Source organism: Tyto alba, unplaced genomic scaffold (assembly GCF_018691265.1).
Source record: "Tyto alba isolate M040663 unplaced genomic scaffold, T.alba_DEE_v4.0 Super-Scaffold_33, whole genome shotgun sequence".
In the NCBI taxonomy this organism is placed as follows: domain Eukaryota; kingdom Metazoa; phylum Chordata; class Aves; order Strigiformes; family Tytonidae; genus Tyto; species Tyto alba.
Genome location: NW_024881308.1, coordinates 201,271 through 220,096, shown reverse-complemented (window position 1 = coordinate 220,096; position 18,826 = coordinate 201,271). Strand labels below are relative to the sequence as shown.

At 40.5% G+C, this 18,826-nt stretch overlaps 1 protein-coding gene across 4 annotated transcripts in view; it reads right to left on the bottom strand.

The window, feature by feature from the left end:
- Positions 1–713: 713 nt before the first annotated feature.
- The window catches only part of ERGIC3 (ERGIC and golgi 3), a 29,987-nt gene continuing 11,874 nt past the window's right edge, over positions 714–18,826 (bottom strand). For 2 of the 4 annotated variants that reach the window (XM_042800769.1, XM_042800771.1), the window contains 7 exons: positions 13,519–13,533; positions 9,805–9,836; positions 9,076–9,172; positions 7,310–7,374; positions 4,622–4,758; positions 3,593–3,648; positions 714–1,721 (listed from right to left, as the gene is read on the bottom strand). In XM_042800769.1, the coding sequence (XP_042656703.1) occupies positions 1,642–1,721; positions 3,593–3,648; positions 4,622–4,758; positions 7,310–7,374; positions 9,076–9,172; positions 9,805–9,836; positions 13,519–13,533 (482 nt within the window). In that variant the 3' untranslated portion in view covers positions 714–1,641. The remainder of the gene's footprint in view (positions 1,722–3,592; positions 3,649–4,621; positions 4,759–7,309; positions 7,375–9,075; positions 9,173–9,804; positions 9,837–13,518; positions 13,534–18,826) is intronic. The other 2 variants (XM_042800770.1, XM_042800772.1) reach the window with 1 other exon arrangement.

Genomic DNA, 18,826 nt, shown 5'->3' with positions numbered 1-18,826 from the left:
TCCACTTTATAGTAGAAGCCTGGTATTACTTAACTATTAGCTTCTTTGATTTTCTACCTCTCCAGGTAGAATCTCCATTTCTGTATGTCTTCTGTTTCCCATCTCCATTATATCCAGTTTCCCACACTGAGTACAAGTCTTGCACTTTCCTGTCCCTTCATGTTCCCTCTATTTTCTCTAGGTGCTAAGCAGTGCTCTGTGCAATGCTCTCCAATGTTTTTTTGAGGTTTACAAGTAACCAGCTTTCTTATCAAGACAAGCAATTAGCTGGGAATTGTTTAAACTGTGGATTAAACTGTTGCTGCAATATTTCCATTCATCTTCCCCCTCACGATTATTAGTTACAAAGCTGTTGAGCAACTGAAGGTGTTCACATTACATTTTGTTCCTGATAAAACATATAGACACTATGTCCCCTTTTTCATGTTGCAGTAGTACTGTATGATCCTGACCTGAGAGTTTTATTAAATATCCTTGTTTGAAACGTTTGGGTTTTTTACAAACCCGTTTTTTTTTCAATATTCTAGCCTGGAGATTAATCAGTCTCCTTCCCCACACCTCAAATTGCTTCTCTCTCTGATTGACATCTGATCCTGTGCCTGTTACACTCACTCTGTACTGTTGGACCAATTGATTGGACCAAGTTTAGAGTCTATATCAAAGCAAATTCAGAGCTGAGATTTAAGAGTAATGAGTCTGTTTTGCTTCAGAAAGAGACAGGAATCCACAATGTTTTATTTTTCCTTGTTATTTTCACATTTCTCCCAATATAACTTCACATACTATGTGCTTTACTCACTTGTGTAGATCATTAAAAAGAAAAAAAAAACAAACCCATCATCATGATATCTACAAACTTTGCCAGAATGCAGGTGTGTTTTTTAATTACGATTTCCAAATCAGTACCAGGATTAGTTCAAATAATTTGATTTTTCTTCCAAGTACTTTATCAAAACACAAGAGGATGGACTTTATTTCAGGGGGGAAGTGATAAACACAGTCCAATTTAAAAATTAAACTCCATATATTTCTTCTGCTGAAATATTAACTTGCATCTTTTGTAAGAGCAGCAATCTGGAGCAACTGCAATGCCCCACAGTACAGTAAGAAGATCCTAAGTGCTAGGTCTCACCATGTTGCCCAGGACAGCCGGAAGGAAAGTGCATGGTATTCAGCACATTTTCACAGATATCTGGCATACAGCATCAGCACACTCAAACATGGTTATGAAAAATTAAAAAGCTAGATGGTGTTGCTAGAAAGATTATTTGATGGCAACTTCAATCTATTCCAGGTATCATGATAGTACAGTACATTATTCCTGGAGGCAAACTGGAGAATGTGGTATCTCCATTCAGCATCTCTTTTGGGGTGGGGGGCAGAGCTGGATGAACATGGACAAAAGGGTTTTAACAGTAGGGTCTGCATAGACAGACAAGATGGCTAATGTTTATGGCAACAAAGTTCAAGCAGTTCCATCCACAAATCAATGCCAAACAAAGAATTATTGGGACAGTAAAATAAGAGCGCTCTGGTAACTCCAAACCTCTTCTCTTGTGCACTCAGAAGATCACTTGGGTTTTGAGAAATCTGTTTAGTTCTCTTTAAGAGTTTTTTTGGCGGGGTGAGGTTGTTGCTTCTTTATGTTGTCTTCCCAAGTTCAATTTTCTTCTGGATGGCACGTGCTGAGTGATAGACCAAGGAGTCAATGAATCCTGCAACTAAAAGGAAAAAAGAGATGGATCAAGTCAGACGTGCCTCAAAAAGAGAATGACTCCCAGAGAAAGAAAACACAAACCCTTCTGTCAGTGGAAAGGAATTCTAGCTCCCCCAGACAAAACAGTTGCTGCTGCTCAGAAGAATAAGGTCCTCATCTCATCAGGACAGAAAGATCTCTCTTACAGAGGATGAGACAGGACAAGTCACACGTAGTTACTGATGAGTGAGAAGAGTTTGGAAGGGAAGCTGATGCCGAGAGCTTTTGCCATGAGACCTGCCCTAACCTAGCTTGCCCAGGGCATGTTTCCCATTTCTTGCTCATTTCACAGTAACCTGTAAAGGTAAGCTACTCTACCCAATGCTGCCCTTGATGAATGACCTTTATCAAAGATTGCAATGTTTACCCCACCAAGGACAGAAAGCAAAACAAACTGATGCCTTTAATTCTTTCTACAGTATTTTCCCCAAATCTCTCCAGCACTGAAGGAGCTTATTAATTTAGTGCTTGTTTGGGACCACAGAAAAATCTCAGAATGTGTCTACTGCATCACAAAACCCAGAAAACCCTGAGCTACAGCCACGGTGGGAACACAGGGTACAAGAGAGAGAAGGTATTTTCAGTGCCTTTATGAAACTGCATGTTAATTTTTTTTTTTTTTTTATTTAGCACCTCATATTACAATATTACATGATATTACAATACTGTATATAAAGTAGCAGCTAAACTGGGATCTGAGTCTTCTGTTTATTACTGTAGAATACGGAATTATTTGCCTTAATGTCTGGTCTTCGAGTAACGCTTCAGATGTCTGTCTTTTGTGGTTGCTTTGCCCTGAAATTATCTCTACTTGTGGAATCAATTTGATGCTGTAACACAAAAACTGTTACACAGCTGATTTGCCTGTAATCTAGAATATAAAGAGTCTAAACATGGTGTATGGCAGCAAATACTATGAACTGGCTGTCAAACCTAATCAGTGCTAGAGGGCACTTGCATTTGTCATGAAAATAATTTCTGAAAGCCTTTCCCTGAGTCAACCACAGAAATGAATATGAATGCTGAAATTTTTTACAGACAGAAATCCTGTTGAATAGTATCAGGTTAACTGAGCACTTTGACACCTGAGGTGATGGGAAAACTGTGCAGATAAAGGTATTAGGTGATAGAGTAGCTGACTTCTCAGGTTCAGTAAGGTCTGCTGACCAGATCTCCAAGCTGGCCCTTCACAACCATATGAACATCTCTGACTACGTTTCAGAGCTCCCTGGGTTATTAGCTGGAGTGTGCAAGGCTGGACCAAAGCTGGGCTCTGTCACACACATGGAACTGAGCAGATACTGATTAGCTATTCTAGAAGCCAGTACTGAGAATAAAGTCCAGACATTCAAGTGGCTCTCCAGGAACAGCCTTCCAGGACCTTGTCTAGCTGTGAGGGCTACTTTTAGTCCATGCAGAGCACTCACTGGAATTCCTATGTCTGGGAACACAGTCTGGGACCCCCAAGATGCCTATGCCCAGGGCAACCTGGGTTCGCAGATTTTACTGGCTTTGGTTCCACATGAAAGCAACTATCTGCTTACAGACCCAAGCTGGCCAAGAAAGCAATATACACACACTGATATAGCAAGTGAAAGACTGCATTGTTTGAAAACAAATTTTCCTGTAAAGCATAAAAATGAAATGATAGGCCTACACCATCTACAGCATCTTGAAAGTCTGCGGTGCTAATAACAATCTGATGCCACTCCCATGGCTCTGTGGAACATGCTACAGCCCCTTCTGAAGGCTGAAGTTGTATCTCCTCATCAGTCAGGGATTTATTACCAGCCATGAAGATGTTAGAAAGAAAAAAAAGATTGGAAGGTGTAATACCTGTAAATATGCCTCCAATGATGGCACAAACTCCCGTGAGAAAGTGTGTAAAGGACCTAGGATGAGGAAAATAATTTGAACAACCATTGAGAGCTCAGATACCAATGTCAGACAAGTAACAATTAACTAATAAAAACTAATTCATAATTATAATGTTTATCATAGCACATAAATATGCATTATATAAATACTAATAGCTGACAATTAACAGGTTTAACAATTAAATGACCCCTACGGACTACAGAGAGGAGTTTGTCACTGATACTTTTAATAAGCAGCATTAAGTAGCATTAGAGCGGTGCACTCTAACAAGCTCAATGGCAACACTAAGAAGCAAGTACTGAATTTATAAACCTAAAGGATGGACATTTAATCCCTAAGATTTTATCCATTCCTACCCAGAAAATGAGCAGCAGGCTGCTGTAACACAAAAACAAAATCCCTAAGCACATGCTAATACCTTTTAAGGTACAGACATTAGTTGTACCTCATTATGATCCTAAAAGACTGGACAGCTACAAACCCCTCCATTCCCCTGCAACTACATGCATATGTCTTAACAGAGGACCCTGAAAGAAGAAATAGGTTCCACACTGACTATGACATGCAGAAAAACTCTAGCAAATGCAGAGTAGGTAACCAGATTGGATCACTGTGTGTGCTGCTGTAGGTGCTGGTAAGATGGGTATGCTATATAAACCTAGTCTTCCCGTTAAATATGACTTTGAGGAAATTAATCTGAACCGAGAACCATCATATCAGACTACTGCTTGCTGCAGCAACTACCTTCTCCATCTTGATACTGGATTAAAATGCTTCAGATAATATCAGAAAAACCCCAATCCCTTTCAGGTGTTCACACGTCAAGGAAAGGCATCTGGGAATGCCTCTTCCTCTCCACTGACTAAGAAGGGGCTTGCATGACTTTCAGGCATTAGCACTGTTGTGTCTAAGTGAGGAGAGTTTTAAGCTATGCAAAATGACAAAAATCAGTGGAGGGTGAATTAAATAGATTGAAGTGTCTCTTACCTGTGTTTCTCTGTCAGCTTCACCATCATGGGTGAAAGCTCATACAGCACAAATACACCAGGCAGACCCTGGTCTCCTAGTAGCCCATTGGCTATCTTCTCATGTCGTGTAACTGAAAACTGGTTAGACCTTACCACCTAGCAGGAAGCAAACACAGCAAAAGTTATTTTGTTAAGGAGGAATAGGAAAGGCTATTAAAATATGTGTCCAGTGAACCACATCAATGTAGCCCAGCCCATTCACTTGCGGGAGGACTGACAGTGGTTACAAAGGGTCATAAAGAGCACCATCAGGATCCAGTCTTTTTACTACAGACTATCAGTTAAAGCCCTGGCTAACCCAAAGAATGAGTGATGCATCAGTCCCCAGGCTGGACTGTTTTGGTCTCTGCTGACAAGTAATGGCATAAGCTGTCCCTCTTGACCTGAACCCCAAGTCCATGGCATCCTCTACCAAAATGCAGTCGCTTAAGCATACTTCAGGAGACAGCACCAATGTGAGAAAACTATATATATTCAAGGGTGAGAAGAAAGTAAATAATACATAAAGGCAGGAGAATGACAGGGCTGCAGAAGGACACAGACTGCCCATCTTTATATAAATGAAGATCACCCTGCAGCATTCTTCTGTGCTCTGCACACCTTCTATATATTGTTAATACCAGTCCTATTCTTGGAGCAAATAAATTTGGTTTCTGTAAAATAAAATTATGTCCTATCAACCCTAATAAGCTATGTGACACAAATTACAATCCATGCTGAGAAAGATACTATCCAGTTTCTTTACCAAATTCCACATTTGGGGGTTCCAAGTACTGAATGCATAACACAGCCTCTGGTATACATCTGACAGCACACTTGGATCCACAGTTACCGTAAGTATGAGCACCATGAACTGCATGGATTCCTCTCCTGGTAACTAATAAAAAACAATTATTTTGACAGGAGAAGCCTGTTGAAAACTGAACAACAGCTCTACAGTAGAACGTGAGATTTCATCAAGAGAAACAGAAGGCTGTGAGGTGGCCATAAGAAGAGAGCTCCAATTAACAAATCCTTTGTACTTCCGGAATTTCAATCATCCATAGAAACTGCAGAAGCATCCTGAATCCAAACAGAATGAACTTCAAACATGGTCTGAAGGTTCTCCCAGTATCACCTCATAGCAGGTAACTTCCACCCAAATTTCAGGAAAGAACAGATGTGTTCTTTCTAGGCAGGGGATTGAAGAAAGAGTGATCCAGAAAAGGATTTATCACAAGAACCAAGTCTCACAAACAATTTCAATCTTCACAGCAGATGAAGAAATACAAACTAGGTCTACCTTTCCGATGAATTCTGTTAGATTGCTCTGCCCACACTGCTCTAGGATAGCTTCACTTGAATGTCTGCATTGTGTCTACTTGGCTGTGTGGCTCCTCAGATTTGTGGTTCCTATGCAGCCTCTGATATAACTAATAACCTGCCAGTGATTTACACTTCAAAGTGCCTAAAGCAACATGAAGGTTATGTGGGCGTGCAGTAGTAGGTTGTTCTGATTGCAAGGATATGTGGTACATGCCCAAGAGTGACATGAGTTTGGGTGAAAAGCCTGAGGTGGTAAGGGTTCACAGTGCTGTGGCGCTTGCATAGCATTATAAAACTGAATAGAACAAGGGAGTCAAATTCTGGTGTAGTTTTGTCCCCATGTCCTTGCACTGAACAAGCCCCAGAACCACACTTGGGTTTCACTTCAGAGGAAACTGGTTTGGTGTTAAAGTGAAGCTGGGCATGGACCACACATGCAGCATAGAAGATACAAACCCAAAACCTGGGAGACAGCTAGGGAGCTAAGCCATCTTGTACATGAATGTTCACAGAGGTACTGGGGCATGTGGCACCTATCTCTTCCTCACAGTGTTAAGTAAGTACACTGGATAGCACTGGTGGTGAAGTCTGTACAACAGTAGGGCTGCCCCCTCTACTGGTGTCTTCTTTGCAGAAGAAACGTAACAGCTTACATCATTCTGCTGTGCTAAGTCTACGGGGGGCCCGAATAATAATAACTGACAGGTTTGGTTTGGTTGTTTTTTAAAGAGGTTCTCCATAGCTCTTGAGATCCCCTGCAGAATTATGGCAACTAAAATAAACATATCCAAAAGAATGAAAGAAATCACAGTTCCTTCTGCTCCCTCAGGTTAGCTTCAGAAGGAAGAGTAAGTTTGTCCCTGTTCTCAGGATCTTTGTCTCACCTTGGTATCTCATCAGTAATTTGTTTATCCTACCTGTCCCAAAAGGACATATTCTGAGAGCAGGGCTAGAAATCTAGCCACGCTCTTTTGGAGGTTAAAGGGATTTTTAAATTGGAGACAAGCTGATCTTGAGTTATTCTTCAAAGAACAGTTTTAGGATGTCCTTGCTGCTTTCACTTCTCCTGACAATGAGGGATTCATGAGGGAACATGATGAAAATGGCATGGTCACTTTGATCTAGGTGGGATGGAGGAGGCTGAAATATGCTTCATCACTGCTTCAACATTACAGATAACATCACACCATAGAAATTGTTATTCTTGCTGCGGTGGTGCTATGAAGAAAGTTGAACAGATTGTGTTGCTTCCACCAGAGGTCATATAAGGTCAGTGTCAGAATATGAGAAGAATGTCTGAAGGCTTTCACTTGCCAAAGCAATAGGGAAAAAAGGTACTTACTTCACCATCTACTTTCATATACACCGTGGGGACCACTTTGACAAAATACTGAAACATCATGGAAGCTATAAGCAAAGACAGAGACACAATCAGTAACAGGCAAAGAACTGGAAAGCTCAACCGACAGGCTGGGTAGACCATAAATTGGTTTTGTTCAACTTGTCAGGGAACATCTTTCTGCACGATGCTACTGGAGGTTTTCAAGGACAGTAAACTTAATGTCTGACATGAGTTATATTTTTGCCGAAGTGAATCTCATTTGTGTTCCAATCAAACCAAAACTACCAGCATTTTGGCCTTGACTAAATGGAAAACTTTCTAGAAACCAGTTATCTTGCTACAGTTTCACCAGTACAACTTCTTGAAAAGTCTTATTATAGCACATGAAAGCCTTTGTATTTAACAGCATAGCCCGAAGAAGATATGCTCAACTCTAAACGTGTACTCTATATCAACTTCAATTAACACTAGTTTATTCCTGTAGAAGCATGGTTTTTATCATATTAGGAAATGATAAAGAAGATCTGGAACAGTGAAATAAAAAATAGAACTCCTCTTGCTGCCTCAGACCAGCCTGTTACTTCAGTTCTCTGAAGGATAACAGAAGGCAGGAATACACTTTGAAAACCTATTTTCTGTGAAATTCCCTAGAGGAGAAGATTATTCATCCATTTCTACAGAAGTAGTAATTCTCATATATAGTATCTTTAGCTGGTCTGCAATAAACATAAATTTGACCTGCAATCTACTTCTCCCACTTCTTTTCCGGAACACATCTTCAGTTTTAATTCCTCAAGAATTTGCCAGCTGGTTCTCTGAGGCCCAGGATGGAAAGCTTCAGCCTACAGAGAGAATTTACCAGCCAGTTATGGGCCCCCTCAGAGAGTGTGTTACTCCACAGAAAAACTATGGCATCACAACTGTATTGAGCATTATGACACCTTTTAATTATTCTGTATTTTATTTTAAGCACCATTTGGGTACAAGAATTAAAATCAATGGTGGAAAATTTAAGAGAATGGATTCATGTAGGATTAACCACCACCTGAAAGCAAATTATTTCTTTCTCCAAGCTTTATTATATAGCAGCACCCCAAGTATCTGCAAAGACAAACTTTGCAGACTTCAGTGGATCTAAAAAGTATAACTAATCTCTGCAGTGGCATATAAAGTGGTATTGTCAGGATCTTTCATGCAAAATGCACACAAGCAGGTTTCTGTGAATAAACTGAGATTATAGTTTGAGTAGCAGTAGCATGAGGAGGGAATTGCCTTTCTCACGCCAGCAAACTGAAGCTGTCTAGAAAACATCATCAATATTTCAACTTCACTGCAGCTGTTCAGCTGTTACTGTTGGATAGATCAAGGTCAGGCAGATACCACGGCTCTCCAGCAACTATCTATTAGGTCTTTTTTCTCTATCCTGGATCTTCTGGTTATCACCTACTGCACACAGTAGCTACTGCAGCTCCCTGAACTACACCTGATGTAAATGCTTCATAATGATATGCTGTACCTGCTGTTGTGCATCCATGAACACTGAAAAGAGAGATCTTTCAGAAAGGTCACAGAACCAAGACATGTTGGCAGATTTGTTCCACATGAATGGAAGCAGCTGTTGCATAAAGAGCACAAGGTGGAGGAGTCCATATTTTATGAAACGCTGTCAGGGTTCCTGTTAAAGACTGGGAACTTCACTCCTGTTCTCTTCTAACACTTATTAATACATACAGTTAAAAAAGCAATTTCTCTCAGCTAGCTTTTACCTTGCTGTGCAGTGACGTCTGTCCCATCCAGAGGGTTCACAATGCCTGGATAATCCCTTCCAAATGAGAGATGTTTAATATAGTGCGTCATGTTTATCTGAAATGGAAATGCTAATAAGTCAAACAACTGCACAGCATCTGAGGGGCAAGGTAAAGGGGCCTAAAGTTAATTAACTGTATATTTTTCTGGCTCTGGAACAGAGACAGGTCCTCCCTTACTCTGCATGTCCTCAAAATAAACTCCAAGGTGCTTGCTCTTCTTTTTTATTCATGGGAGATTCCAAGATGTGGAATTTTCCTGCTGGAAATCCCCAGATTCTGGTGCCCTTCCCTGCCATCTACAGAGCAGGCTCTCCCACCCACTCCTTTCCCTGCCATAGGAGCTGCCTCTGTGGCATAGGTATGGGCATCATCTGCTTTCCTCCTAGCACAAAGTAAACTCCAACAGGTCCAGAAGCAGTTGTGAAAATGTCAACCTTAGAAAACTGGGAAGCACAGATTAAGAAGCAATGTAGTCTTGGGAAGAGGGGAACAGGCTTGTCAAGCAACATGCAGATGTCCCAGAACATAATTCAGAGCCCTTTGTGAAAGCAGGTCCCAGGTTCTGCTCAGACTCATAAAGCCAAATCTGGCCAGGATCAGTACACTAGTATCTCAATACAGCAAGGGAGGGAAATCCAGAAGGAAAATAGACCAAAAGAACTAGAACACTATCTTTGGAACACTTACATTATCAAGTCCGAAGCTCTGCAGATCGTGAACTGTAATAAAAAAATAGTTTAACAATATAGTTCAAACTGTGATAACAAGCATATCTATTTACCTTATGCTAGCCTATACGGGAGCTCCTCTCATTTCCACTGTGATCTATAATGGCAAGAAAATTGCCTGGGTTTCTCTCTTGCTTGCAGGAGGACATGTGATAGACAGAACTGCTGCAATTCCTCTCCTGACATAGACTAACCACTGCTAGAGTGAAGGAAAATAACTTTAATTTGGAGTTACTTCACATTAGGTATTTCAGTCCTCACCTGAATGTATTCTTAATCTAGGGCAAAAACAAGATCCCAGGAGCAAGCAAGGAAAACTTCACTGTCGTCTCAGTCACCACCTGATACACGTAACTCCTCTAACTACTGCAAAACACAGAAGCACAACAGACCTAAACAACTGAGGAGACCATGTGCCTTCCTATCACATGGAAGTGCCCTAAAGAAATCATCATCACCTTAGCAACATTCAGTGGTCTGCCCATCAGCCTTGTTACTGCTGCCCAGAGAACACACACACAAAGGAAAAGTCTTTGGAGGGATGGCCTGAGCAGGGTATTTGCAAACCACTGGTGGGGCCAAGGTGACTGGGGAATTTGGCCTACCCTCTCTCTGTCCTTCCTGCACAGAGCAATATGATGCCACTGGCAGCACCACACACCCCCAGAAGGGATTTGGCAAAGATATAAGCAATGGATATCTTTTGGTTGGCTACTTAAATGACTTTATGAAATGCCAGAAACATCTGAAGTCTCAGGATGAAAAATATAACTTACAACTCGATTTCAGCACTGCTCCTACCAGGTTTATCCAAAGTCACACATTCATCTTAAAGTAGCCAGAGGCTGTGGCATAACTTAATAGGTAAACTCACATTCTCAGGAAGTCAGGCCTCACCTTTCGCCTTAGCAAAGAAAAACACTTCAAAAATCGAAGGCTATTCTTTTAGGAGCTGATGGAGTCAGATCACCAAGTGCTGCTACACTATTAACAAAAATTAGGAAGCTGATGCCTTGAAGGGTTTCTGATATACAGCCCAGCACAAGACAGGCTGCAAAGCTAAAGAACTGATTGGAACTAGCCTCTCGTTTAAAACATTTATTTAACATTAGTATGCTGTGAACTATTTTTTTTCCATTAGCACCTTCCAATAAAACACCAGAAGCGTTACCTGTGTTTATATAAAACTCTTACTAAACCCAAAGAGATATACATGCAAAACAGAGAAAAGAAAACGCTAAGTCTAAGCCTAAACTATACTCCTCCTAACACTGACCTAGGGAGAGGCCCTTGCATTTCACAGTTAAAATGTTCAATACTCAGAAACTAAGGCTGCAGGCATTGGAATTAAGGCAACGGTTCCGCATTACAAAGATCTCAGAGCTGCACCAGCTTCAGATCTGTTGCTGTCTCTAACAAGTGTGCAGACCTGTCACTGCTGCTATTAGAGCGGCTTGTGTGCCTGTGCTGGCAAGTGGATCAAAGAACTCATCTGGCTTTAGAAAAGAAACCCCTATTAAGAATTTGGAAATAGATGTGCAATGGTGGGCAGGGTAAGGAACGAAGGGGGAAGTGGGCTCTGGGTTATGCTAGGGTGTTTTTTGTAACAGTTACAAGCAACATCCTCTTTCATGCTGCAGTATTATTTGTACTTGTTAAATGCCTGAGGCCGTCAGTTAAGTGTCAAGTCCCACTGCTTTTTGTACAGACACCAGCAGGCTAACCTTCAATTAACAAGGTTTTACAAAGATCCTGGCTCTGGTTGATCTGCATTTAAACCTACTGCCAAAGGAAGAAAACAGTCTCTGGCCCCACATCTTTCTGTTGACGGCTCACTGGTGTCCCACCCTTTCGGTCATGAGAGAACACAGCAGGCTGAAATCTAGGTATTGCTTTATGTGAGGCTATTCTTCCAAACAGAGCAGCTCCAAAGGAGGGTTAATCACAGAGCTGCACAAACACTTGGGCTGGATCAGTGCAGCAATGCACAGAGAGTGAGAGGAGCGCTCCTCTTGGTAGCTGTGCTCCTAGAACCCTACACAGGATTATGGTGTTTATCAGCTTTAACTCTTGGGCAGTCATATTCGTTAGAATGTGAAGTGGGAGCTGAGTACTAGTAACGTGGACAAATCTTACAGTAATAGCGCAGTACCAGAGTAATTCAAGGGCAGCACCTGAGAAAGACCAGTCATTAACTAACCTGTTATACTAGATTCACATTGTGTGTGACCCATTCTAACAGTTATGGCTATCCAAAATTTCCCCACACTGTTTTACTATGCCTTCCACAGATAAAATGCCAATTAATTAGTTTTTATAAAACTTCTCTCCAATAAACGTGCAACTCTGCAAAAAAAGCATGATTTATATATTCAGTTTCTAAAACAGTCTTCCACCAGACCACTGGTTTATGTTTCTCTGATCACTGACGATTATGCTAAAGCACATGTGTATACACTCTAGGTTGTAGAGAAATGTTTAGCTAGCCACAGTTTGCTTAACATAAAACAACAGGCTATTTAGCCTGTGTAGAGAAGAAACAGAATGAGGAAACAGAACAGAAGATCTTAAGACTGTCAGCTAGGACCAGAGACTTATTTCTGAAAAAGAAACCACATTCATTCTTTTCCATAACTGCAGCTAAGTGCCTAGCTTGGTAAAATAGAGATCTGTAAAACATTTTGTCAGGAAGTCTGTCTGGTTTTATATAACCTAGTTTTCTTCACTGTTCTAGTAACACAGTTTTAAGAACTGCTTTCTGTCTGAAGAATTCTGCCCATCTTGCATTTCTGACCTGAAAAACCACAAAGACTCCTTAGACTCGGAAAGTCAGTCCTTTACTTGTAAAACAGGGTTAAACAGCACTTCTGGCCACTCAGGACTGTCAAGAAACACATTAAGACTGCAAGAAACCCAAGACACAACTACCCAAACACATTGCTCCAAGGTGTGTCAGGCCATCAATTTTTAAACTGGGCTGAATTTTCTGGAGGAAAATACCTTACAGGAGCACAGTGGTAGTGAAGAAGGGATAGGGAGCAAGACAGAAAATGTTGCAGCATGGCTAGGGAGTGAACAAAGCCAAGAGCCTGAGCCTTCTACCAGATGTTACGAAGTCAAAACATCACATCTCAACCTGTAATCACCACGATTATCCTTAAAAAAATACAGTGTCTTACAAACCCTCGTAAAACCTCCTACTAAGTATTCTGAGATTAGCAGGCTTGGTGCATGAATTCCCACGAGAAACTCTCCAGACTGTTGTACGAGTAAGATTAAATGAGATAATCATTCCATCTGACTTCAAAATGCAGAGGTCTCTCTGACATGTCATCATGCCCCCATCAATTACATTATCTGCACAGAGCAACTAATAATCCACCAACACATTATCTCCAACAGTGATACATTTAAATCATTTAAGACAAAGATTCTCAACCTTTTCCACCTGGTGACCTCGTTTACCACAGAAGAATGACCTGGGATGGCTCTCCTTTTAGCTTTCAGGAAATCTTCTCAAATCCTGGCCTAGACCAACAGGTCCTCCCAAAGGAGATTTATGGACACAGCAAATAATAGAAATTACATTAGTTCTGTAGTAAACAGGTTTTTTTTTTTTTTTTGGGTGGGGGGGGAACCAAACAAAAACCCACAAAGATACAGCAACACTTACTCTCAACAGCGTGCACTGCAAAAATGAGCAGAATAGGAGAGAAAAGAGAAATATTCAGATCCTTACAATGAAAAGATATTCAGATAGAGCAGCATTTAAAACTCATACCAAAAAAAGGAAGAGCAACAGCTTTGCCAGTGTGCTTTCTGGGCCATATAAAATGACACCTTAACTAGCCAAAGGACTGATATATGGACACACAATAATTTAAAGCATAACAGAGAAACAAAAATGCAGGAATTAATCACTAAAAGGAAAAATACAGCGGGACGCCCATATATGTTAAGTGAGCTCTAAGGCAGCATGCCAGATAACAACGCTGGTTATATTTAGATTATTTTTCAGTCTTAAGGTAACAGAAAGCTCATTTTAGGAGCAACCAAAGCTATGCAGAAGTGCACTCAAGGTTTACATTCACAACATATTAATATTCAAAGCTAGGTAACAATTTTTTGTTCTTAATCAGTCCTGTGCTTCTTTCACCACACCTGATGCACAGAGAAGGTAGCAAACCATGAGATTGTTTTTGTTCGTTCTGTTGCATGATCCCAACAAAGGGGAATACCTGGAAGGATGGGGGGCAGCGGAAATGCATGTTTGGATGGCATACCTCAGAGGAGGTTAAAGTAACTTCCTTTTCTGTTTTGAAAAACTGTTCATATACATTCAATGCATGACTAACCACTAACAGTCATGGACTTACACCTCCTCAGAGATGGGCCTCTGAATCCTTCACACAGTAATTTCAATCCACTCTGCCACATGCTACATCCCTGGTGGTGCTTCTACAGCAGCATGTTTTTTGGCATGGAGAAGTTATGTAAGGTATGGAGAGCTTCCAGATGGCTGCTTGACAAATGTTATGCATTCCCAACAACTGATAGGACTTGAGGTCTGATGGATTATAGTCCAGTGACAATTGGAAATGTTTGTTGTCTCCAAAACAGACTTGGTATAATTTGAAAACAGCTTGTCCATCTGCACAGAAATGGGTGAGACCTTGTGTCTTTCAGCACTAAGACAAACAAACTCTGAAAGGAGTTTACCAGTGTAAAAAGAAAAATCTTTAGCAATGCTGAGGATGAAATAAGAATCTCAGCTTCCAACATTCAGTTTGGGGATGAAAATTGTTAATTCCCTGGCAGACACTACTTTGGGACAGAAATTAGAATGAGGTTGCACAAAAACCCTCTATGGAAAGAATACTGTACAGGTGATCAACCAGAGGATTTGGATCTCCTCCACACCGAAACAGTGTCCTCGACTGATAGAGTGACATTTTTTTTTTTCCAAGAATGTTGATGGGCAGAAGAGCGCATAAGAGGAACTGGTATCTGTAGAAGGCCTGTGCAATAATAACAGCCCCCCAACTAGTAGGGCTCCAGGAAAGGAACAGAGAAAGATCCTGTAGTCTCTGCAGAAGAAAGAATTAGTGTCACTTGCTCTTGGTTGACAAGGGACCTAAAAAATGACAACCAGTCTTCAGTCAAAGACCATATGTCTTTTTGCAATTCAGTATTCAAGCATTAAAAAGTATGTAAAATAAGAGAGGCTATTAGGGGTCATCCATAGTGTCCAAGGATGCTTTCAAATAAGTTCTGGCTATCCAACAAATCTCTAGTAGAGAAGGGAATAAGTCCTCCCTTAAATACACAGGCAGAATGAAGATATACAACATCACAAATTCACTGGTCAGTTAAGAGAGCTAATAAAGCTTCACACATTTCTAGGCAAAGCTCAGTGACTCTGATTAGGCAGCTCCTTTTCCAAAATGATCATTTCAACAAGCAGCTTGCTTGGGTTTTTTCCTTCTATAATCATCACCACAAACAAGGAGGAAAACAAATTATAATCACAAAAATAGTGTCTCCAGAGGTAAATTTGTTCCTCCAGTTGACCACGTAAGAGGTAAGAAAACAACAACATTTGGACTGCATACAGAATTGCTTCACCCACAGAAACTGTCACGGTCATCGAGAGTGTCTTCAGGACAGAGAATGTCCTGAATGTTGTCATCAGCATCAACTTCTTTTCTAGGGAATTAAAGGAATCTAATTATATATTTTAATGAATCCTGAAAAGCTATCTGGCTGTCAATAAAGCATGATGGGCAATGTCTTCCCTAAAAAATAGTGATGATGTCACCTCAACAACAGAACGGTCCAAAGATAACCTAAAGGATGAATGAGAAGCCTCAGCTTCCCCTTGACTAGAAGAAATATGGCAAGAAAGAGGAAATTATATGAAAATCATCTCTCTCCTGAGGAACCTATCACTAACAACTCTCCTGCATGCTGGAAACTCACTGCCCACCATCACAGCTGAAGCAGAAGATGACTGCTACTGTACAGGCATGGATAGAAATGGAGGCAGAGCCTGAACAAATCTCAGGAGGTTAAAAAGACAGATCATTCAATGATTCCTCTTTTCTCTGAGACAGGAAGGAAAGAGAGGTGTGAACTGCTGCAAAGAAAACAGCTATGATATCCAGAATCACAAACAGACACAGCTGGTGCTGTAGGCTGTCCTTACAGAGGCATAAATGAAAGACATTAACTTCACCAAAACCTGCAGCACCCTGCACAAACCAAACATAAAATCTCAGTTTAGGATTCAAAGCACGTGGAACAGACAACAGTGAAGCAAGCCCAAGCTCAGATAGTACCAAATGAATCGGTAAGACTCGAGGCTATGCTGCTTGGAACAGAAGACTGTTTACTATCACTAATATTTGACTCTGGTTTTCCCTTGATGCAGGAGAGCCAGGACCATTAGTTTCAGTGCCAAAAACTCTGCTTGGAAGTGCTTCAGTCCTCCACAACCTTCTTCGGTCCTCCTCCTAATGACCTGGGATTACTCGGTGCAACTGAACCACAGATGAGCTGAGGAACAAGACAAGACCATTTGCAGCTGGTATGACATTGAGGAGTTGGGGGTCTTCTCTGACACAGAGGATAGAGCATCACGGTGCAGGCTTAAAGTGACCAGTTTTCAATGCTTCCAGTAACTTGGGATGAAAATCAGAGTCACTGTTTGCTTCAAAAGCAAATTTCCAAAGTTTCAGCTCAGATTCTTTAGGAACACAGCATGCAAAGGACAGACAGACAGAGCACCTGCCCAAAAAGCACAAGCAGTGTATTTACACACTAGCTAAAAGGTAATTGATCATTATAGACAGCACAAAGGCTTATCAGTCATGTGAATTCTCCTAGAGAGAAAAATGTCAATGCCCTGAGATGAGGAATGAATAGCAACATACACTAAAACATCTAGTAATGATAAAAACTGAGATACAACATGAACAAAGTCTATGCTGAAGAAATACCTCTAGTAATAAAGTGCTCAGCCTGCAATGGTCAGCGGAGAAAAACATAGGACTCACGAAGCAGGAAAGATGGAATACACAGTAGAAGTCTATCTTTTATAGATATGATAGGGATAAAACTCTATGAATTCTTGAGTCTTTCAGTTTGGTGTACTGGAAATGTGAATATGGATGGATAAAAATTGCATTACTGCAGCAGAGCCAGACTGTTCTCTTCAGTTATCTAAAGACAGAAACACACCCTCCCTCAACTTCCAAATTACATTTCCTCCAGGGCCTGGAGATTATGAGAAACCAAAAGGAATGCAAAGTTGTGTTTATTGACTGAGCAGAACAACTTTCACCTAGTTTGGGTGCATATGTATAAATATAGGACCAACATCAAAAGAACATGAGAACAAAGGTTACATACAAGCACAGATAAACATCCATGCAAACAACAAGGGAAGCAAAATCAGTTCACCTGGATTTTAGCATTCATGCAAGCAGAAACAAAACAAAATAAAAAGGACAAAATAATTTATTTCTTACAAGTAGACAAACTTTTTTTTTTCTTTTCTTAACACAGTTTTAATTTGTCAGCATTTCTATTGTCTCTGGTTCCTTCAGACACATGACTATCGCATAAAGACAATATGCAATATTGTCCTTCCTAGGAGAACTTGTGTTAAGACAAGTGAAATGTCAAACACTTACTTTGCAAAACAAAGATTCTCAGGATATCATCAGAGGTCCTTGGGGCATAAAGATTGCCAAGGTATAAGGATATTTAAGAAATAAGTGTGGAGTTATGTAAGATTCAGGTAATGCATTTTTCTCAGAATGTTTGAGACATTAGGGGCTTGATTTTTTATGAAAACCCCCCAGGACATTTAGGATGACAAAAACAAGTGAAACATGGTTTGAATCTATTTCAGCAGAGGTTACCCTATAATGAGATAATGCACTTGCATCTCTTAAGAGCATGAGATTCATGGGCTACCTACCTCAAAACTTTGATTCCTGTCAGTCAATATACATGTCTTCACTAAAACACATATACATACCATATTGTCAATAAATAACTCAGAATCACTAAATGTGATTGTAACTAATAAAACCTGATATTCAGTAAACTCTTAAGAAGGGTGGCTTTCATAAGGCTTACCCAGTCACACAGTATTTAAAAATGGAAAAAATTGGAGAGTAATTGCTAATAATTTGATTTTGGTGGCTACTCATTAGCATTCTCCCGAGTATGAAATTAGCTGAAATTAGGCTGTTGTACTTAGCTAATGTTAACTTAAATGCAACTTCAATATGTCTTCCTAGTCTAAACAAGGATCCCTGATCTTCTCTGTCTTAATGGAAGGACTTCTGCCAAGTCAAAGGCAAAGAATCAAGGTTCACAGATGTGAAAAATGGGATGAGCTCCTCTGGGCAAGGCCGCTCCCTGCCTTTTACCTATATTCCTCTCACATTCAGCTGGTGCCGTCAAACCTCCCCTTATGTTGACTTTTAGAATCTATAAAGCACTATTTCAGGCAAATGATTTCTGGGGACAAAAAATGAGTATGCAAGAACAAAAACATGGGCAAGGAGAGAGAATCCCTGAAAAAAATGTCTTTTTCTGGGTCACATCTATCCAAGGGCAGCTACTCAAACAAAATAAAAGCACATAAAAGACTGAACTACACACAACTAAAATTAACATAACTGAACGGACATAAAATTGCACTTTTTTCAGTGCTGCTTCTGGTTTGCATGCGTGTCAGCCCCATGTCTCCTTTCTTCTTATCCTACTTTCCAAAAAAAGCAATTTCAACTTGCTTCTACCCAGGAGAGAATTTACAATTTTGAAGATGTTAGCACCAAGCACACGACAAAACCTCAGATCAGAATTATATTTACAGTCAGATTACAAAGTGCTTCTGAATCAGACCCTTTGCACTGTGCAGATACCCTATCAGGGTATCTATTAAACAACAGTAACCCTCAGGAGGA